This window comes from Pogona vitticeps, chromosome 15, assembly GCF_051106095.1.
Source record: "Pogona vitticeps strain Pit_001003342236 chromosome 15, PviZW2.1, whole genome shotgun sequence".
Classification (NCBI taxonomy): domain Eukaryota; kingdom Metazoa; phylum Chordata; class Lepidosauria; order Squamata; family Agamidae; genus Pogona; species Pogona vitticeps.
Genome location: NC_135797.1, coordinates 1717502 through 1735678, shown reverse-complemented (window position 1 = coordinate 1735678; position 18177 = coordinate 1717502). Strand labels below are relative to the sequence as shown.

The 18177-nt window shown below is 50.1% G+C and overlaps 3 protein-coding genes and 1 long non-coding RNA gene across 18 annotated transcripts in view; 2 read left to right on the top strand and 2 right to left on the bottom strand.

Annotated features, from left to right (window-relative positions):
- The window catches only part of LOC140702826 (uncharacterized), a 72081-nt gene extending 65996 nt beyond the window's left edge, over nucleotides 1–6085 (top strand). For all 8 annotated transcript variants that reach the window (XR_013539420.1, XR_013539416.1, XR_013539417.1 and 5 more), the window contains 2 exons: nucleotides 1385–2183; nucleotides 5194–6085. The gene's annotated coding sequence lies outside the window, so the exon portion shown is untranslated. The remainder of the gene's footprint in view (nucleotides 1–1384; nucleotides 2184–5193) is intronic.
- On the bottom strand, nucleotides 3320–9211 carry LOC110081472 (uncharacterized). Of its 4 annotated transcripts, none has more exons than XR_012082095.2 (3): nucleotides 8924–9211; nucleotides 7921–8019; nucleotides 3320–3548 (listed from the first exon to the last, which is right to left on the bottom strand). It is a non-coding gene; the product is annotated as an uncharacterized LOC110081472 (long non-coding RNA). The 4 variants fall into 4 exon arrangements; XR_013539421.1 differs by lacking the exon at nucleotides 3320–3548 and adding an exon at nucleotides 6100–7048; XR_013539422.1 differs by lacking the exon at nucleotides 3320–3548 and adding an exon at nucleotides 6100–6250.
- Nucleotides 9212–9339: 128 nt separating this feature from the next.
- PSMB4 (proteasome 20S subunit beta 4) lies at nucleotides 9340–12750 on the top strand. Its single transcript, XM_020798173.3, has 7 exons — nucleotides 9340–9532; nucleotides 10010–10216; nucleotides 10787–10933; nucleotides 11422–11503; nucleotides 11611–11727; nucleotides 12179–12267; nucleotides 12602–12750. Exons 1-7 carry the CDS (start codon nucleotides 9387–9389, stop codon nucleotides 12612–12614), a joined length of 801 nt encoding a protein of 266 aa, XP_020653832.1. The 5' UTR covers nucleotides 9340–9386; the 3' UTR covers nucleotides 12615–12750.
- A 2164-nt stretch (nucleotides 12751–14914) lies between these two features.
- Nucleotides 14915–18177, bottom strand: part of POGZ (pogo transposable element derived with ZNF domain) — a 40979-nt gene continuing 37716 nt past the window's right edge. For all 5 annotated transcript variants that reach the window (XM_072984168.2, XM_072984167.2, XM_072984166.2 and 2 more), the window contains 2 exons: nucleotides 18064–18091; nucleotides 14915–17936 (listed from right to left, as the gene is read on the bottom strand). In XM_072984168.2, the coding sequence (XP_072840269.2) occupies nucleotides 16355–17936; nucleotides 18064–18091 (1610 nt within the window). In that variant the 3' untranslated portion in view covers nucleotides 14915–16354. The remainder of the gene's footprint in view (nucleotides 17937–18063; nucleotides 18092–18177) is intronic.

Genomic DNA, 18177 nt, shown 5'->3' with positions numbered 1-18177 from the left:
CCAGTTCTTTCTGTCTGTCTCTTTCTTTCATTAATTAATTAATACCCCACCCATCTAGACCGAAGTCTACTCTGTGTGGCTAACAATAATAGATAAAATAAAAACATATAATAAAATAAAAAACAACAGTAGTAATATGGTTCAAGATGGGGAAAAATATTCAAGTGGTGACGGGAGAGAAAGCTTGCCTAAAGAGCCAGGTCTTAAGTTTGCTCTTAAATAAAACACCCAGTGAGGGAGCCAGACAGATCTCTGGGGGCAGGCTGCTCCAAAGGCGAGGGGGCACTACCGAAAAGGCACGGTTTCTTATTCTTTCCCTCTGGGTCTCCCTCGGCGTTGGGCCCCTCAGCCGCCCTTCCTGGCTGGAACAAGTGATTTGGGTAGATCTAGTCTTTCCTCCTAGGGCTTGGTTTCCAGCCCCCTGATCATCCTGGTTGCCCTCCTCTGACCTTGTTCCCATTTGTTGCAATCCTTCCTGAAGTGCCGTGTCCAGAGCTAGACTCAGTACTTAAGCTGTGCTGAATAGAGGGGAACAACAATGAGAACAACATATATCGTTCTACAGTTCATTAAACCTGTAGCGATATCCCACCCAGTTCCAAATCATTCCCAGGATGTCCATTCATCATTCAGTTTTTCTTTTTACAATGTTTGAAAATAGTGTAGTCCTTTAAGGCAGTGGTCCCCAACCTTGGGCCTCCAGATGTTCTTGGACTACAACTCCCAGAAGCCTTCACCACCACCTCTACTGGCCAGGATTTCTGGGAGATGAAGTCCAAGAACATCTGGAGGCCCAAGGTTGGAGACCACTGCTTTAAGGAGTGAGGCTGAAGTGTTAAAGAACAAGCCACTCAAACCTCTGTAAATTCTTCTTTATGCATTTTCCAGAGCATTGGATCCAGATCACTCCCATATAAGCTTCTGCCACGTTTTACTAAAGTGCTTTAATAAAAGCATATAAGTTTGAACTGTCCACCAGAAGTAGATAGGGAAGTTGAATTATCATCAAAAGCTTGCTTTTCCTTCCTTCCCTTTCTTTCTTTCTTTCTTTCTTTCTTTCTTTCTTTCTTTCTTTCTTTCTTTCTTTCTTTCTTTCTTTCTTTCTTTCTTTCTTTCTTTCTTTCTTTCTTTCTTTTCTTTCTTTCAACAACCTAATAAAAATACCCCTATTCCTGCATTTGTGTTGTTTTGAGGACCCTGGGGCTTTATCCTGATTGTTTTCTTAACCAAGTTCATAGTGTATCCACAAGTGACTCGGGGGGGGGGGGTCCTGAATGCAATGTTCTGTTTATAGCTGATGTGCTTTCTGAACTCTTGTCATTTTAGTTTGGTTGTGCATTTGTAGCATAACTGATCTGTGTTTTTATTTGTATCTGTTTTCCAGCCATTGTGAACTGCTCTTGTTCAGCCAAGACAGCTGTACCTGGGCAGAAAAGCCAGGCTCTCTCTTTCTTCCCTCTCTGCACAGGCCGCCTCCTGCCCCCAAATGCCCCACCAGCCGCTCATAGGGGTGGTCTTCCCTCAGGACTACAACTCCCAGAATTCCTGGGGCGCCAGCTGCTGGGAGTTGTCCTCTAAAACCACGTGGCACGCCCGCCTTGCTGAAAGCCCGAACGGGAGTTTGAAATTCCCTCTATTAGCCTTTGGTCCCGCCTACTGCGACTGCGCCTTTCCCCGGGCGACCGCTCTAGGCGTTCCTTTCTTTCGTAGTGCGCCGCCGAAAGCGGTCGTTCCGTTGCTCGGCCGGAAGTATCGCTTTCGGGCAAGGTTTCCGTCGCTCTAGGCGGCTTCCTCGTCAGCCACACTCAAGATGGCGCCGCAGGAAAATCATGTCCTTTACTTCGAAGGGCTCCACCTCTCCACACAGTTCTTTCCCGCAGGGACTGAAATTTTTTTACCCCATTTAATCCACTGGGCCGCTTCCACAGAATAAGATTAAAATAAAATACGTGTTAGTTTTGCCCCACGTACCGTGGCGGCTCGGGGTTTTTTCTACGGGTGGCCGCGAGGGTCAATCCGAGGCGCGCGTGCGCGGTGGGATGTCGCGTCGGCCACCTCGGTGACGAAGCGGCTCGTTCAGTGTGCAAAAAGGAAAGATGGCGGCCTCGACGCCTGTAGGGCCGAGGGAGGCTCCTTCGCCGGAGGAGATTCACTCCCTGCCCTAGAAGGGCGCCTCTTCCGCGGTAGGTAGCGCGCCGCGGCTTCTTCCCTCGGGCCTCCCCCGGGGCGGGTTTCCTCGGGAGTCGGGCCCTCGGCGTGGCGCGGAAGTTGCTTCTCCCTGCCCGTGGGGGAGGGGTTGTGTGGATTAGTTCGTGCGAACGGGGCCCTGACGCGTGTCTCGGGCTCTTGGGGGCTCTTCTCGCGTTTCCTCGCGTTTTCCCAGCCTCGGCTTTTAAGGAGAGATCTTAATTTTTAAAAAAATTCCTAATTGCGAGCCGCCTTTCAGTTTCCCGAGGCGGCTTTCCTGTCGCCCGCCAGGCAGGAGCCCCCGAGGAAGGGTCCCGGGTGCGGGGGGGGGGAAGGAGGAAGGGGTCCCTCTCGCCCCCACCCTGGGCAGGTCTGTCTGTGTGTGTGGAGGGGGGTCCCCTTTTGTTCCCTCCGAAAGAGAGGGGGCGCCTTCCTTTCCGGGTCTTCTCCTCCCTTCCTGCGGCCTGCTGTGGAACAAACAGGGCTGGATCTCGTCCACCCATCAGCCCCAACTGGCCTGCCCTGGAGGAGAATGGGCGTTGTAGTCCGGCTGCCTCCGGAAGGGAGCCTCCCGCCCTCGGGGGCTCCTTCCCTCCCTTATAAGGAAGGATTTGTTTGTTTTTCCAAGGCAAAGGCCCCCGATCCGGAGCTGGGAAAAGAGAGCAGGGGCCGCCCCCCGGGGGGGAGGCGGGCAAGGCGGGCGAGCAGGGCAGGTTGGGCAAAGGGCCGTTGAGAGAACAACATCCACAAGGTCTTGTAAAAAAGCTTCTGGAGACTTTAGAGAGATTTTTTTTCCCTTAAGAAAGGGAAAGACCTCCCTTCTTCCCGTTGCTCTCCTGCTGGAGGTTGGATGATGCATCATCGTCACCGTCAACCCCCCCCCCCCCAGAGACAGAGGGGGAGCTGCTCCCTCCTCCCGTTCCTGCTTCCCTCGGTTTCGCCTCTCGGTTCACCAGTTATTGTGGGGCTCATCCTTGCTGAGATGGTTTTTCCTTCACCCTTTTTTTGTTAAATCTGGTTTATTGTACCTGTCACATCGGGGTGTTTTCTATTTACATCGTTGTAGAGTTGATGTTATGTCCCAGTAATAAAATATTTTTTTCAATAAACACATTCGCTCTGTAGCAGAAGCTTTTTTAAAACAGAGTACGCTTTATTTCAGGTGACAGACAAAAGCTTGTAATAAGTAGGTGGTTTTTGGAGAGAAAGGACTCTTCACAGGAAGATGAAGAAAGAATAATGCAATTTCTGGCCCAAAATCCAGGAGAAAGGCCGTTTCCGTCCACACCAGTCCTAAACTTTCTTATGGGATGTGGAAGGGAGAGAGAGAGCGAGAGAGATCCCGGCGTCTTGATTTTGTCCTAAGTTAAGCAAATCAAGCATAGTAATGAATTATCTTTGCCACTAGAATCCCAGGCCGGGGACAGAGCCTTGGACACACACAGACAGACACACACACACACACACCCCGGCCTTGTGAGAAGCCACAGAATAAAGACTCCGAATTCAGGGTTTCTCTGCAAGGGAAAGTTGGGCCGGTTGTTGGTTTCCTTGCGGTTGTGAGTTCGAATCACATATCAGGTGCAGCTTTTTCTTTCCTAGCTCAGTCCCCAAAGGTGCCTCTAGTAAAGCCTCTTTTTCTTTTCCCCCCCTTTTTTTTTTGTGGCCTGTGCCCCCTCGGAAGCAAAATTAAACAAATGAAAACAGTCTTTGTCAGCCACTAATTATCCAAACAATTAAGCATGTTAAAGAATTTAAAAACATTATGTATTGGAAAGAAAGAGAGGAAAACATAATAGAAACGTTTTCTTGCAGTAGAAACTTAATAGAAAGGTGAATTAGCTTTGCTGTATTTAAAAAAAAAATGTTGCTTTGATATGAAATCAGGACTTCCGAACATTTGCATTGAGATTTAATTAGTGTGTGTTTGTGTGGGTTGTAGATATTAATTTGTTTTATTTTTAGCTGGATAACAATTGTGGGCCTAAATGCCTACTAAAAGCAGCCTGAGCTACTGCCTGGAGCAGCCGGTCAAGAAGCTAGTCTTTATGACCCTTTAAATCCCCCCCACCCCTGCAGCTGCTTGTCCTTCGGATTTTTCCCCCTTTTTCAAGTGCAAATCCTATGGCATTACAGATGATGATGATTGTAAGTTGGGATGTTCAAAACGACCAGCGGGGCGTCCAATTTAACTCCTGGATTTCGCCCCAGGGGCGAAGGGGCGGCTCTTCCCAGCGGCGAGTGCAAATGGGGGGGGGGGGAGGTTTGATGCATTTAATTGTCCCTTTAATGAGGAACGGCGTCGGAGCCTCAAAATCTGCAGGCATTCAGAGGCTGGCTCGGCCTTGGGGGGCGCGCGGGGGGGGGTTCCTTATTTTGCAAATTGCAGCGCCTCGGGGGTGGGGGGTCGTCAACGTGAATTGAGCTTTAATTGGAAACGCGCCACGCGAGGCCAACTTCGACCCGTCCTTGGAAAAGGACACGGATCGTTATTGCTACAAATTGGATGCAACAGAAGGAAAGCAACAACGTAACAGCCATTGGAAAGGAAACTGCGGCCTCAAAGGCAAAGGAAAGGGCGTGACGTCATCGGCCGAGATAGCGTGGAGGTTTGGCCCTATTGACGTTTCCAAAGGGATTTCGGCGTCTCAAATATACCAGGAGCCGTGTAAAAGTCAGTGGCTGAGATGGCTCAGCGGGGAAAGCGCTTGGTAATGTGATTTTGCGGTCCCGGTCGACCGCTAGTTCGAATCCCCGCCGGTGAGCCTGACCTGCTGCGCGTAGCTGGTTCTTTGTTTCTGGGCTTGGGTCCTGCCGCCTGTGCAACCTTGGGCAAGTTGCACAGTCCTCACTGGCCCCCCTTGGCAGGACCGTCAGTCAGGGCTTGGCAACTCACTCGTAGGTAGCGCAGGCAGGAGGACCCGGGCCCAGAAAAGAGAACCACATTTTGCAAAATGGCGGGCGGGCCCCGGAAAAAAAAATTAAAAAATCTTTTTTTTTTCTTAGGCGCCCAGCGGGGATTCGAACTCGCAGACCCCGAAGGGCCTGTTGTCTTTGCAGGCGCCTAACCTACTGAGCCACTGCCGCCTCTTGGCTCCACTCGCTGATCTTGGTATATTTGACCTCTCTACCCCTAGAGGCCAAAAGCTGAAATAGGAACAGAGGGGATTCGAATCAGAGAGTTCAGGTCTTCTACGTCACTGAATTTACCCCTAGGCTAATCGGGAAACCGGAAGTAACCTTCGGGAATCGACCCTATGTTTCTCCAGCGAACGGGGCGCTGCTCTAAAGCCATTGCAACCTGCGCCCCAGCGTCCGGTCCCTGCTCTTTAATGCGCGGGTTTCTGCCTTAACACGTAGAAAATCGGCGCTTTGGAGTTAAAAGAATTACTAGCAGCGGCTTTCTCACGTACAAAACGTACGGATCTCCAACTCTTGGCCGGAATATCTAAAGTTGAAGCTCTTGTGGGCGGAGCTGGAAAATAATTTTTTTGAACCTGGGGACTCCGTACTTGGGAAGCAGCCCTTTGCCTGCTACGCTACCGGGCCCGGCGGGATCGCGCCTTGGAATTCCTGCCCTCTTGTCTTCGGCGCCAAGCGCGCGCTCCCCCCGCCCCCGCCCCCGCCCCCCCCAATCCCGCTCACTTGGGAGCCCCGAAGCCCGTCCTACCCAAGCGGTGCCACGCGAGGGCGACAAAGAGCCAGAGACGCCGACGCCGCCCCTGCCTTGCAGCTAGGGGTGCCTCCCGCTGGACGGCGCCTCTGAGCATGGGCAGAGTTCCTTACTCTCGGGAGGAGGCCGCTTTCCTGCTGCTTTCCCCCCCTTACCCCCCCTGCGCGCCCCTTGTCTGTTTTCCACTGTCGACTAAAGATGGTAAAATAAATGACTTGCACAAAAGACTCCCGTTTCGGTTTGGTTTTTTCTCTCTCTCTTTAATGTCATCGTAACAAACAAAGCGCTAAGTAACAGGACTCACACGAATGCAAACACACCCAGGTTTTGATGCATTTATTTCGCGTTTTACTCCTGGGGCGTGTTCACCATCTGATGCACTTCCCACGTCTAGAAATAGATTTTTTTTAATGGGGAGAAAACTTTTTTTGGAAATAGACATTCCCCCAGTCTTGGAGCCCTGTGTTTTTTCATTAGGAAGATTACCTTATTTGCATATATGCAAATCAGGACTAGGGCAGGCACCAAGCCCTCCCACAAAAAGCTGCTGCATCAGAACCCCTCTTTCAAAAGCCCTCCTATCTTGCCATCCAGATGCAAAATACAAGTACAGCAATTCTCCTAGGCTTCAAAAAGTAATTTACTGTATTTGTTTTTGGACTACAACTCCCAGATGGCCAACAAATTTAATAAACTTTATGCTGTCCCACCCTCCCAAAAAACCTTAAAATTTCAGCTGGTGTCAGATCTAAGTAAGAAATACTTCTGGGAAACATAACTTCCAGCATCCCTCAGCCAGTATGGCTAGGGGATTCTGGGATTTCCAGACTCTGTAACTCACTCACTCACTCTCTTTCTTACACAGCCGCTGCATTTCAAACAGTTTCTATGAAAGCCCCACCTTATCAGCGTAGGCATATAAAGCAATATCAAACAACAGTGTCTCTGGGCATATGCAGAGTGGTTTCCACTAAAGTTCCAAGTTAGCAGATGTGCCTCCGAAGCCTCTCTTTTTAAAATTCATCCACTGAACAAAATCGTCCTGGTCAAAGGGGAGGCTTTGTTTTCCTTCGTTTTCATCTTAAAAGCTGACTTTCAAATGACAATTTTGAAACCCCTCCCCATGACCCTGGACAGTTTTCACCAGAAGCATTTTTCATTTTTAAAAATAGGTGGGTGTGTTTGAATCTGTAAAAAGAAAATTAAAACACTGACCAAAGGAGTTAGTTTGCCTGTGAACTGTGTAGGAAAATCCTAAATGGCTTTACTTCCTGGATGGAAACATCAGGTTTTCTCTCCATGCCTGTTTCAAAGAAACAGCTGCACACACATGGCCTATGCTTTGTTTTGAGAACTCAGTTCTTACACTCACCCCACAACTGCAACTCTAGACTTACATCTAAGAGAGAGGTGCCTGGCTAAATCCATCTTGCCATGAACCTCCAGACTTTAAGCTCTGCATACTGGTAGAAACCTGATGAAGTGTTTTTATCCACAAAAGCTTAAGTATTAGTATGTTGATTTTTTTTAGTGGTCTATTAAAGTACTGCTTATTTTTGCATTTCTATTTCATGCTGGGTGGGAAGCTTCCCCTTAAAAGCACAAGTCCAACCTGCTTCAACAAAGTGTGAAGCCCGTGCTCTTTTCTAGCCAGCCAGCCACGTCCCCTCCCAGGAGACTCCGTCCCTTCCACTTCCCCGATGCTCTGATGCCCTGAAGGATTGTTATGTTCTACACCCACCGAGAATGCCCTGGACGATGGCTGAATAGCAGGGAAAAGAAGGGATCCTGCCCTTAAATTCCACCCCCCCCTACAATTCTTTTGAATGTTTTGAGCTTCAAGGGCCAATTTCAGCATTTATACCCTGTGACCTCACAGTTCAGACCCCTAATGACATCATCATTCTTATTTTTTAGCAGCTCCATCTAGACATGGGGCTTGTCAGGTAAGGCCAGGGCTACATGGTGACATCGCTAAGATGATGCCATTAAGACCATAATAGCCCTTCTCCCAGACTCACTTCTTGAGGGACCCAAAAAAGAACACATCAAATACTCACTGGCAGACACAATCCGGGATGTGCACCTGCTCCACGGGGATCCACTCAGACAGCTCATCAAGACTAGCCACAAACTGCACTTTTCGGCTGAACTTGGAACTGAAGAGAGAGATGGGGAAAAAGTTAAAAGAGTCTACGCAGGCCAAGAGTTTGTGAACCACAGCAATCCCTGCCAGGAAATAAAAAGAAAAATTCTTTTTTATTTTTATTATTATTTATTATAATTATCATTATTATTTATATTTTAATATAATAAAAAGTTAAATGACAAATATAATCATAACTCAAATATACAGTGTAACCCACCACTATATGCCCCATCTCTTTTCAAAAATATTTTTGTGTTGGTGTATAACCTTTATGTTTTGTAAGTAGATATTCTAGATAAGGGTTCCAAATCCCATTATATCTATATTCTTTCAATAATCCTTTTCTAACTTCCAGTTCAAAAGCTACTTTACCATCAATAGCTAGATTCCATATCTCATTACAACATTCCTCCAACATCAATTACTATTTTTCCAGTTCCTTACACATATCAATCTAGCTGCAATTAACATAACAATTAGTTCCACTTCTGCCTATCTGACAGATTCCAAATACATTTAATAATGCTAACGTTGGGCATCTTTGTGTGTCTGTCCCTAGAATTTCTTTAATCTCATTAAATACAGTCATCCATTCCTTCCGTCTCTCTTCACCTGCCCACCATATATAATCGTATGTTCCCCTTTCTCTTTTACATCTCGAACATACGGATGATCTCTATTCAATATATCCAGTTTCCATATTACTTTATAAAAACTGACCCATTTTTCATTATCCTTTTCCTCCAGATCCTCTTCCGTACCTCTCCACTGATTTCTTCATTCGAGTCTCCTTGCCTTTTCTGTTTCAAGGCTATTGTTTTATATTCTCTACTAACATGTGTTACACTTATTATCTTTTTTTTGAATATTATTACAGAAGGAAAACTTCTAATAAATCATTCCAATTAATTTACCTCCCACAGAAAGCGCGCTTCGGGTCCCCAACGCCATATTGAAATCCCATCCAGTTCGTTCCACATCGATTTCCTTCCGTGCAGTTCCGGAGGAAGCGGACGTTCCGTCGCTGGACCGGAAGCGTCCTCCCGGAGATGTCCCCCCTCAGCCACACTCAAAATGGCGCCGCCACCATTTCCTGTTCCCCGGCTCCACCTCCTCCGCACAGTTCTTTTCCCGCAGAGCAGTGGAGTTCGTTTCCCCCACCCATCCACCGCCACTTTATCCACTCGGCCCCCTCCACAGGAGAAGGGAGATGAAAATAAACCGGATATCACCTTTGCCACACACAACATGGCGCCTTCCGCGGGAGATTTCCCTTCCTACGGGTCGCCATGAGGTTCAAACCGCCTCGCGGCGCGCATGCGCAGCCAGGCGTCGCGTCTTCCTGCTTCGTGACTAAGCGGCGCGCTCGAGAGGAAGATGGAGGCTCCGTCGCCGATGGAGGGGCTGCCGCCGTTGTTGCCGCCGCCGTTTTGGGCCGGGGGTCCCTCGCCGGGGGAGCTCTACTCCCCGCCCTGCCCGGGCAGCGGATACGGGCTGCCGGCCGGAGGAGTCACCCGGACCCTGTGAGGGAGGCGAGAGGAGCCCGCTTGGGCCTCTGAGGGGGGTGGGAGGAGGGGGGGACTGACGTCACGCCGCGGGGGGGAGCCTTGGGGGGGCTAGGAAGTGGGAGGGGGGCCCTCCCTCTCGCTTCTTTCCCCCCCCCCCGGGCAGAGAATTAGCTGTAGAGGTCCTTTGGGACTACAATTCCCATGATCCCCCTTGGCCTGTGAGGGGGGTCCTGGGAGTTGTAGTCCGAAGGGCCTGCTCACGCGGCTAGACAGGCTGAACGTACAGACTGGATTCAGAGACAGAAGGCGGTGGGGGGGGCAAGGGGGGCTTGTCTGAGGTTTGGGGGGCATCAGAACAACTCCAACAGGCGCACCCCCCCCAGGGTGTCTGGTTTTTAACTGAAAGCCACCCCCAGAAGGGAAGGGGCTGACGGATTCTGCCTTCCTTCCCTTCCCCCCCCCCCCTTGTGTGCTTTCTCTCCTAACCCCCAGGAGCCCCATGGTGACCGGCACCTCCATCCTGGGGCTGAAGTTTGACGGCGGCGTCATCATCGCGGCGGACATGCTGGGTTCCTACGGCTCGCTGGCTCGCTTCCGCAACATCTCCCGTGTCATGAAGGTGAACGACAGCACCGTGCTGGGGGCCTCGGGCGACTACGCCGACTTCCAGTACCTCAAGCAAGTGGTGGAGCAGATGGTGTAAGTCTTTCTGCCCCGTCATTCAGGCGGCCACCACCTTCCTGCCGTGGAGCGCTTTCTTTCCTTCTTGAGGTGTTCCGACTACAGTTCCCATCTGCCCCTGCAGTGATGGGGCTTATAGTCCATACAGTAGACTTCCTCCAATAAATCAGTAATTTAATTCTCAGAGATTGCTGCCTGCGGAATGATTGGGACTACAACTCCCATTGGCCCCAAACAGCATGGCCAGTGGTCCTGGGTGGTAGGAGTTCTGCTCTTTTCTAGGTCTGTATGTATAGGCCTAGAGGCATTAAAAGTGCAGCGGAGGGTGGATTGGTAACTCTTTCCCACATTTTACTGGTTTGGAAGTCAGGCCGTTCAGTTTTTTCTAGGCCTTCATATCCCTCCTCAGGTCCTGTGTACCCCCCCCTTTATTCGCCCCCCCGGGCAGTCAGCTCGTTCTGTCCTGAAGGTACAAATCCCTTGCACATTGTGGACCTTTGTTCACTGATTATTAAACATCACAGAACGCTGCGGCCAGTCATGGCGCCTTGGGTGAGGAAGCTAACGTTCCTTCTGGGGCCCCCGCAGGATTGACGAGGAGCTCCTGGGCGACGGGCACAGTTACAGCCCCAAAGCCATCCACTCCTGGCTCACCCGCGCCATGTACAACCGCCGCTCGAAGATGAACCCCCTCTGGAACACGGTGGTGATTGGCGGCTACGCCAACGGAGAAAGGTGAGGAGGGCTCCTGGCCCAGAAGCTGTCGGTGCAGAAGTATCTTCGTTCCCAGCAAAGCCACAACTGGTTATTAGCCAGGGTCAGGCCAATACCTGGGAGAGCTTGCTCGTTTTCAGATGTTATTGTTAGTGGGCAGCTGGGATACCTCACTGGTTGCTGGTTATTTCCAGTTTGGTAAATTCCAGTACAAGTTCCTGCTGCTTCGGTTAGGAAAACGGTGGCTGCTTTGGCATGGGAGGACCTTTGAATCTCATGGTGCTAGACCTCGGGCGTTCCTGGAGGAAGCGGAAGAGTAAAAAAGCGTTGTTCCTAACAGAACATATCATTGATCGACACACGAGTTATGTTGCCTTCAGAGTTCTGTGGAGGGGCGTTTAGGGCATCAGTAGAGGAACACAACACTTAGCGGCTGAAGGCTGGCGGAGAAAGCGAGGAAATACTTCTGCTCCCCACAGGATTCACCAAGCCCTGTCCTCTTTCTCAAGTTTCCTAGGTTACGTGGACATGCTTGGGGTGGCTTACGAAGCTCCTTCGCTCGCCACCGGATACGGCTCCTACGTGGCGCAGGTGAGTGGCTGAATTCGGCACCCATGTTCTTGGGGGGGGGGTGTCTCCCGGACATCTTGCGGTCTTGTCTCTGGTTCTGCAGCCGAGCTCTCACTCTCCCCCTGCAGCCCCTGATGCGCAACGCCCTGGAAACGCAGCCTGTGCTCTCCCGGCAAGAGGCCCGCACCCTCATAGAGCGCTGCATGAAAATCCTCTACTACAGAGACGCCCGCTCGTTCAACAAGGTAAGTGCCCAGCTGACCGCTGCGGAAAAGGAAAGGGCTGTCCCATTTAGCTGCTGGACCAGAAAGTTCTGGACTGCCTGTGTGTCTTTCCCGAAGTCTCCTTGGTGCTTTGCAACCTTGGGAGAAGTATAGGCTGGATAGATGCACGTTGCTTGTTTGTTCACAACCTCTGAGCCTATGTTCAGCCTGAGTGTTTATTTTTCAAGCCGTACCTGAGCTCAGTAGCCTTTTACGTACGCAATCACTCCTGTCGCCACCCTCTGGAAAACTCCCTTTTCTTTGAACAGTCCAGGCAGAGGGAATTGGGGTGGGGGGTGTTGCCACCCGTGAAGCTCCGAGGGGAAACATCCTTGGCAATCTCTTGCTGCTCACCCAATCCCCCTCCTGCCCAACGCTCCTTTATAGGCAGACGTAAGGCACGGGGCTCACCGTTTGCTCTCTTGCTCCACAGTATGAGATTACGACAGTAACGGAGAAAGGCGTGGAAGTGGAAGGGCCCCTCTCCTTGGAGACCAGCTGGGACATTGCCCATCTTGTCAGGTAAGGACACGGGTGTTTGGGCTCAGTTTCACCAGAGTTAACCCCACTCATTGGCAGTCCAGAAGACCCCAGGTCTGTTGGCCCACACTCTTCTGGGGGGTCAAAGGCCCTCTTGCCCCAAAAGGCTGCAGGCGTTGCATGTCTGGGCCATAGTACTTTGGAGTCCAAAGAGCGAACTTTCATATTGGTTTTGTCTAAAACGCTCCGCATCTAGTTGTCTTCTTAATTTCAAAACAGTTATTCCACGTCCAAAATATTTCGTGCAGACGTCGTGCAATGTTGTCTACTGCAAAGTTTGTTGAAGCATACCAAATTTTTCTTTCTTCTCTTGTAGCGGCTTTGAATGAAACTGGAGAACCTGCTCACGTCACGTCTTTCAGGAGGTCCTAATCCAAAGTCGTGTCTAATTCTGTTTTGTGTCCTAGTGGTGGTAGGAAATCTTTAAAACTTTTTGTAAACTCAATAAACGAAGTTGAGACTCTTGCCTGGTATTGCTACTTTTATTGAAGTTGTCATTATTAATTTTCCAGAAGGATCTGTTTCTCCCCTGAAACTTCCTTTCAGTTAAAGTTACAATTTCTAGTAATGGTTTATTCTTTTAAGTATTCCAGGCTTGTATACTTTGAGCGAGTTTACACACGCAGAATAATCTTCTAAGGTCATTCTTCCTGGCACTCTTTAACAGGTCAGAACACAAGGAGTGTTTTAGTTTCTTGTGTTTATGTATGATTAAACTGTTTCATGCACACACAAAATAGCTTTTCCCCTTCCTGTCCAGCTTTCAGCAGGCATGGAATTTGTTCCTTTTTCTTATGCATCTCCCTTTCTCATCTCCGCCCTGGCCTTGTCCTGATCTGGTCTCTCTTCTTTGAACCACAGAGGCAGAGGAACCCAGCCAATAAATACTGTGACAGGATTCACCGTGGCACAGTCCCTTTCCAAATCAGGATAAAAGACTTTTTAGAAAACACTTAAGATATTCCTGCTCCCTCTTCCTGTTCCCAAGGTGTAACAGACGTGGTCAGTGTTAAGACAACGTCATCCTTGTAGCGAGCAATTAAGACCAGGAGCAGGCAGCAGGGTCAGATGTTTCATCTTGGGTGCAGGGATTGGGAAGAAGTGATCTTTGGGGCCCATTCCTGGTGAGATTCTGCAGAATTACAAAACTCACAACACTGTCAGTAACTGGCCTCGTACGCTGGCACTTCTTTCACTACCTCACATCTCTGGACAAAGGAAGACATCTTAAGCTGGACCATGGGTTGTTCAAAGCTTACTGTCCTTTAGAAATGGTTTCTCAAGCGCCACCTGAAAAGCTTCTGGGCTCTGCTCTGAGGTATCTAGTTAAGCTCCCCTCGCCCCTGAACAAAGCTTTTTAGCAACACTCGTTGTCTAAACCCACCTCTGCCAGTCTGCCCCCAGCCAGCCTGGCAAATGAAGACACCCACACCCTGCAGGCAGCAAATTAGGAAGGGCTGTTCTCCTGGAAAACACCAAACACTGCCCCTCTACATTTTAGCAGAACCGTGAGCGCTTCAGCAGAGATTTCGTCAGAGAGGCCTGACGGAGACACCGAGAAGTGTTCAAAGAACCCCGGAATCCAATTTCGAAGCTCCTGGTTTATCTCCTCAGTTTCTGAGGGTGGGGCCTGTGTGTGTGAAACCGGAGCAGTCTGGAAGCGGCTTCTACAGGGAAGGCAACGGGGGAATGAGATACAACAGACTTCGAAAAGCAGGAAACATCAGCACCTTCAAGCACCTTTTAAGCGTTTATGGCTTGCACTTATTTCACACTATCCTTTACGGGTGCAGGGAGGAAAGAGATTGGGCCCCAGGTCTTTAGATTATAAGGTGGATGGCCCTGTGGTTTGGCTTTCTGGTTGCAGAGCCTGAGGTTGGGAGTTCAATTCCCTGCTGTGTCTCGTCCTTGATGATCGAGAGGGTCCCTTTCCAGCACTGCAGTTCTAAGATTGTTATTATTATTATTTTCCTGGAGTTCACTTCTCAACCACCAACATAGCTGTGAATACAAAACAACTTGAAGGACATATCTTTAGAAACCAGCAGTTCAAAACAATCCCAGGGTTGTGCAGAAGGGCGAGGGGGTTCTCCTCTTACCTTTCACTTTGGTTTCGCTGCTTCTGGCTCCAAGTCGGCCAAGGGAGGCGGAAGATCTCTGCTGGTCCCGGTGGCCCCTGCAAGGCGAAACGCAAGACCAGGATCAAGGCCTGGCTAAGCAATAATTTCACAACCATCAAAAGGAACGCCCAAGAGCTGCTGCTGCTGCTGCTGCTGCATACTCACGCTGTAGTTTCCTGCATAGGGGACGCTGGCTGGCAAAATCAGGGAGTTTCCACTTGAAGCTGTCCTCGTTGCCCTCTCAGAGTGCTCGCTGACCAAAGTCCCGGACGGTGGCATTGCAACAAGAGCCACTGCTGTAACGAGAAGCGACTTTCCAAAATAATTAATCAGCGGAAGTAAATCACCTCACACAGTCCAGAGACTCTGGACCAAGGGAGAGGAAATGGACGTTGGAGGGGGAAGGAGATGGGATTTCTCTCTGACCTTGGTTTCTTGGTGAAACCCAAGCTCAGGAGGAGCAGGAACCGAGCCACAAAACTTTCCCTTCTCCATAATAAAAACACATGTTTATAAATCCATTTCCCTGGTTTTATTAAATGTTCCACATATGTACATTTTAATGATGAACCATTTACAGGTCAGTCCCACCCTCTCCTTCCTGCTTGCCTGGTGGGGTGAATGGGGAGGGAACAGGGGAAAGGGAAACCTCAACAAAAATAACAGAAAAACAGTGTGGAGGGGCGGGGGGAGGGGGTCCCACGCTTCTGTGGTGTCCAAAGGGTTTCATTATTCAGACCATAATACGTTACAATTTTTAAAAAACTCTCAAACATGCAAACAGTAGAAAAAACATCTTTTTCTTTTTTTTCTTTTGTCTCTATACGCTGGCAGTGAAAAATAAAAACAGGAGACACTCCCTTGTTCTTGTGCATGTCACAGTTTCTGTTCTGAGGGGAGCACTCCATCCGGGGAACATAAGTGTCTGGATGCCACGGGAGAAAGCTGGCTTCGGTAGCTAGCGATCCGTTTAAAAACAAAACAAAAATTCCCCTCAAAGATTAAGTCACTGGTCCGTTAAGAGGATTAAGCTGTCCGTCAAAATGCCGCCACAGCCGGGCTCAGATCTTCCGCAAACAGACTCTGGGGACAGCGATCTGAAGGCCAACCGAGGATCTAACCAGCAGAGGAAGAGACACAGCGAGGTCGACTCTCTTGAAGTCCAAGTAATTTTCTTTCAAAGGATCTTTGCTTAACCTTTTCTCTTTCATTTCTTTAAAGCACAGGACGACGCAAGTCCAAAGATCCATTTGCTGGTGACGAAATAAGGTGGGATTTGCTCCCTCCCGCCTTCCAATTGCTGTTTTCTTGCTTCCTTGCTTCCCACCCCCCAATGGGCAGCTATCGAATCTGTCACATTGTTAAAGTAATCATTCACACCTAAAAATAAAAAGGTTATTTTTTTTTATTTAAAATGGGGTAAATGTAGTTACCCCCAGAAATCTACATTTCTGGGTCCAGGGGTTAAAGAAGAAGAAAAAGTCTGCTTTAAAACAAATTCTTAAAAGAGACAGAAATTTGGAGATAGTCAATAATTAGCTACATACGGCTTCTCCTTGTCTTAAAAAAAAAAGGTCACATTGAGGATGTAGGATAATTAAAAACTTTTTGCACCGTATAAAACAATCAAAATAAGGAGAGAAAAAAAACATGAAGCCCAGAAACTATAATACATTGAGGTAAAGAAAAATGCCAAAAAAATTAATAATAAATTCACCCACAAAATATCTCCAGAAAATATCAACACAGTGATTTAACAAAAAAAAAAAAGGAAACAAATTAAGCACTTTTTTTTAAAGAAATGGCTATTAGCCTGCATGTTCACCTACTAAACTCCTACACCCACAAATCCACAGGGAAGTGAAAATGGTCTCATCCAACATTGAAAAACAAAACAAAACAAAAAGAAACAGAAAAACAGAAAAAGCACTCTCTGGGTTAGTGGAGGTTCAGACTTCCATCAGATCCAAGTCTGCATCCTCGAAGCCGTAGAACGATTCCGTCTCGCTCTCCCCTTCAAAGAGCTGGTGGAGGGTCTCCGGGGTGGCCGACTCTTCCGCCGTCCCTCCCTCGCGGGGGTCGGTCTCCTCGTCCTGCGACTCGTGGCTCAGCTTGAGCTGCTCCTCCAAGGAGGCCATCAGCTCCTCCTGCATGTCAGCGTTGCGGGCGGAGGTGTTGGCCGTGCCGTCGGGCCCGGGCAGGACGCTGGCCACCAGGAAAGACTGCTGCACCAGTTCGGGGCAGTCCCGGATGACGTCGAGGGCCTCGGCCAGCCAGCACAAGACCAGCTGGAGGAGGATGTCCGAGTCGCAGGCCGAGTCGGCCATCTCCTTGGCCTGCTCTTTCCACTTTTTGTGCACAAAGTTCTTGACTGTCCTTTTGATGCAAACGTCCAAAGGCTGGATTTTGGAGCTGCAGCCGGCCGGGACCACAGCCGGCAGGGTGCTGGTGGAGCTCAGCACCGAGAGGACCTCTTCGGACAGGTGCGTCCGGTGGCAATCCAGGACCAGCATGCCCTTGCTGTTCTGGCTCCCCAGGTGCTTGTGCCACACTTTGGACGACCACACCTCCATGACCTCGTCGTCGCTGTAGCCGTTCTCCCGCGCCTCCAGAAGGATCGTCTCCGGCACGCCGGCCACCTGCTCCACGCGGCCCCGGTAGACGACAAGGGTGGGCAGGACACTGCCGTCGGCCAAGATGGCCAGGACCACGTCACACCAGGGCTCCCCCGTCCCCACCGTCTGCAGGGCGTTCTCCTTGCGGTCGTCGCTGAACAGCACCTCCACGTCCAGGAAGAGAGAGATCTCGTCAACGGCGGCGATGGTGGAGAGGGGCAGGTCCTGGGTGTGGATCTGGCGCTGCACAAACTCAATGAAGCAGTTGGCGTTCTCCTCCACTTCCTTCGGGAGCGGGTGAGCCACCGCCCGGCGGTTGTGCGTGCTGAGGTTGTGTCGGAGCATAAACCGGACCGCCCACTCATAAGAGATCTTGAACCCGCCCTCCAGGGACCGCCCAATCTTGGTGGCCTTCTGGAAGAGGGTCTCCTCGTTGACCGGCAGCTGCTGCTCTCGCTGGGTGAGGACCCACTCTGCCAGCTTCTCCTCGGCCTCTAAGCTCAGGTACTTGCCCTCGGACAGAGAGGCCACGTTCTCCTCCTGGAAGGCCTGGAACCTCCGCAGCCAGCGCCGGATCCGCCGGGGAGGGTTCTTGAAATGTTCCGCTGCCTGCTCGGTGTTACAGCAGAGAGCAAAGAGAACCACCCGGAGCTTTTTCACTGAGAGCTGTTCCTTTTTACCGGCTGGCTCAGGCACCTCCTTGGCCGGAGGCTCCCCTTCCTGCTCATCGACATTCAAGCACTCTTCCTGCTGGGCCGCCACGGCAGGTCTTTTGTCCACCTCGGCCTCCTCCGTGGGCACCTCCTCGTCCTTCTCGTCTTCGGGCAAAGGAGAGGGCACGTCCACAGGAGCAGCTGCGCTTACGGGGTACGTGGTGCCGGCAGCCTTCACGCTTTGGTCAAAAGGCTGAGCAGACCTGATGGCAGAGAAAGGAAGAGAGTAGGCCACACCTTGAGAAAGGAGGGAAGGGGAACGAAAAAGAAAAAGGGCAACACAAGAAGAATAGACAGAATCTGTCAGATGAGGAATTTAGGAAAACATACCTTGAATGGGAAATCCAAGTCGGAGCTCCTAAGGGGTTGGGGAGTGGGGGGAGAACAAAGGAATAAGATGTTACGCTTGGCAAGAACAACGTAAGCTCTTGTCCCTCATTCCTC

Bases quoted from the DNA above. Each gene is read 5' to 3' on its own strand.
- PSMB4 (XM_020798173.3), top strand. From the start codon at position 9,387: ATGGAGGCTCCGTCGCCGATGGAGGGGCTGCCGCCGTTGTTGCCGCCG. The intron at 9,533-10,009 runs GTGAGGGAGGCG...CCTAACCCCCAG, and splicing joins GGAGGAGTCACCCGGACCCT to GAGCCCCATGGTGACCGGCA. The intron at 10,934-11,421 runs GTGAGGAGGGCT...CTCTTTCTCAAG, and splicing joins GGCTACGCCAACGGAGAAAG to TTTCCTAGGTTACGTGGACA.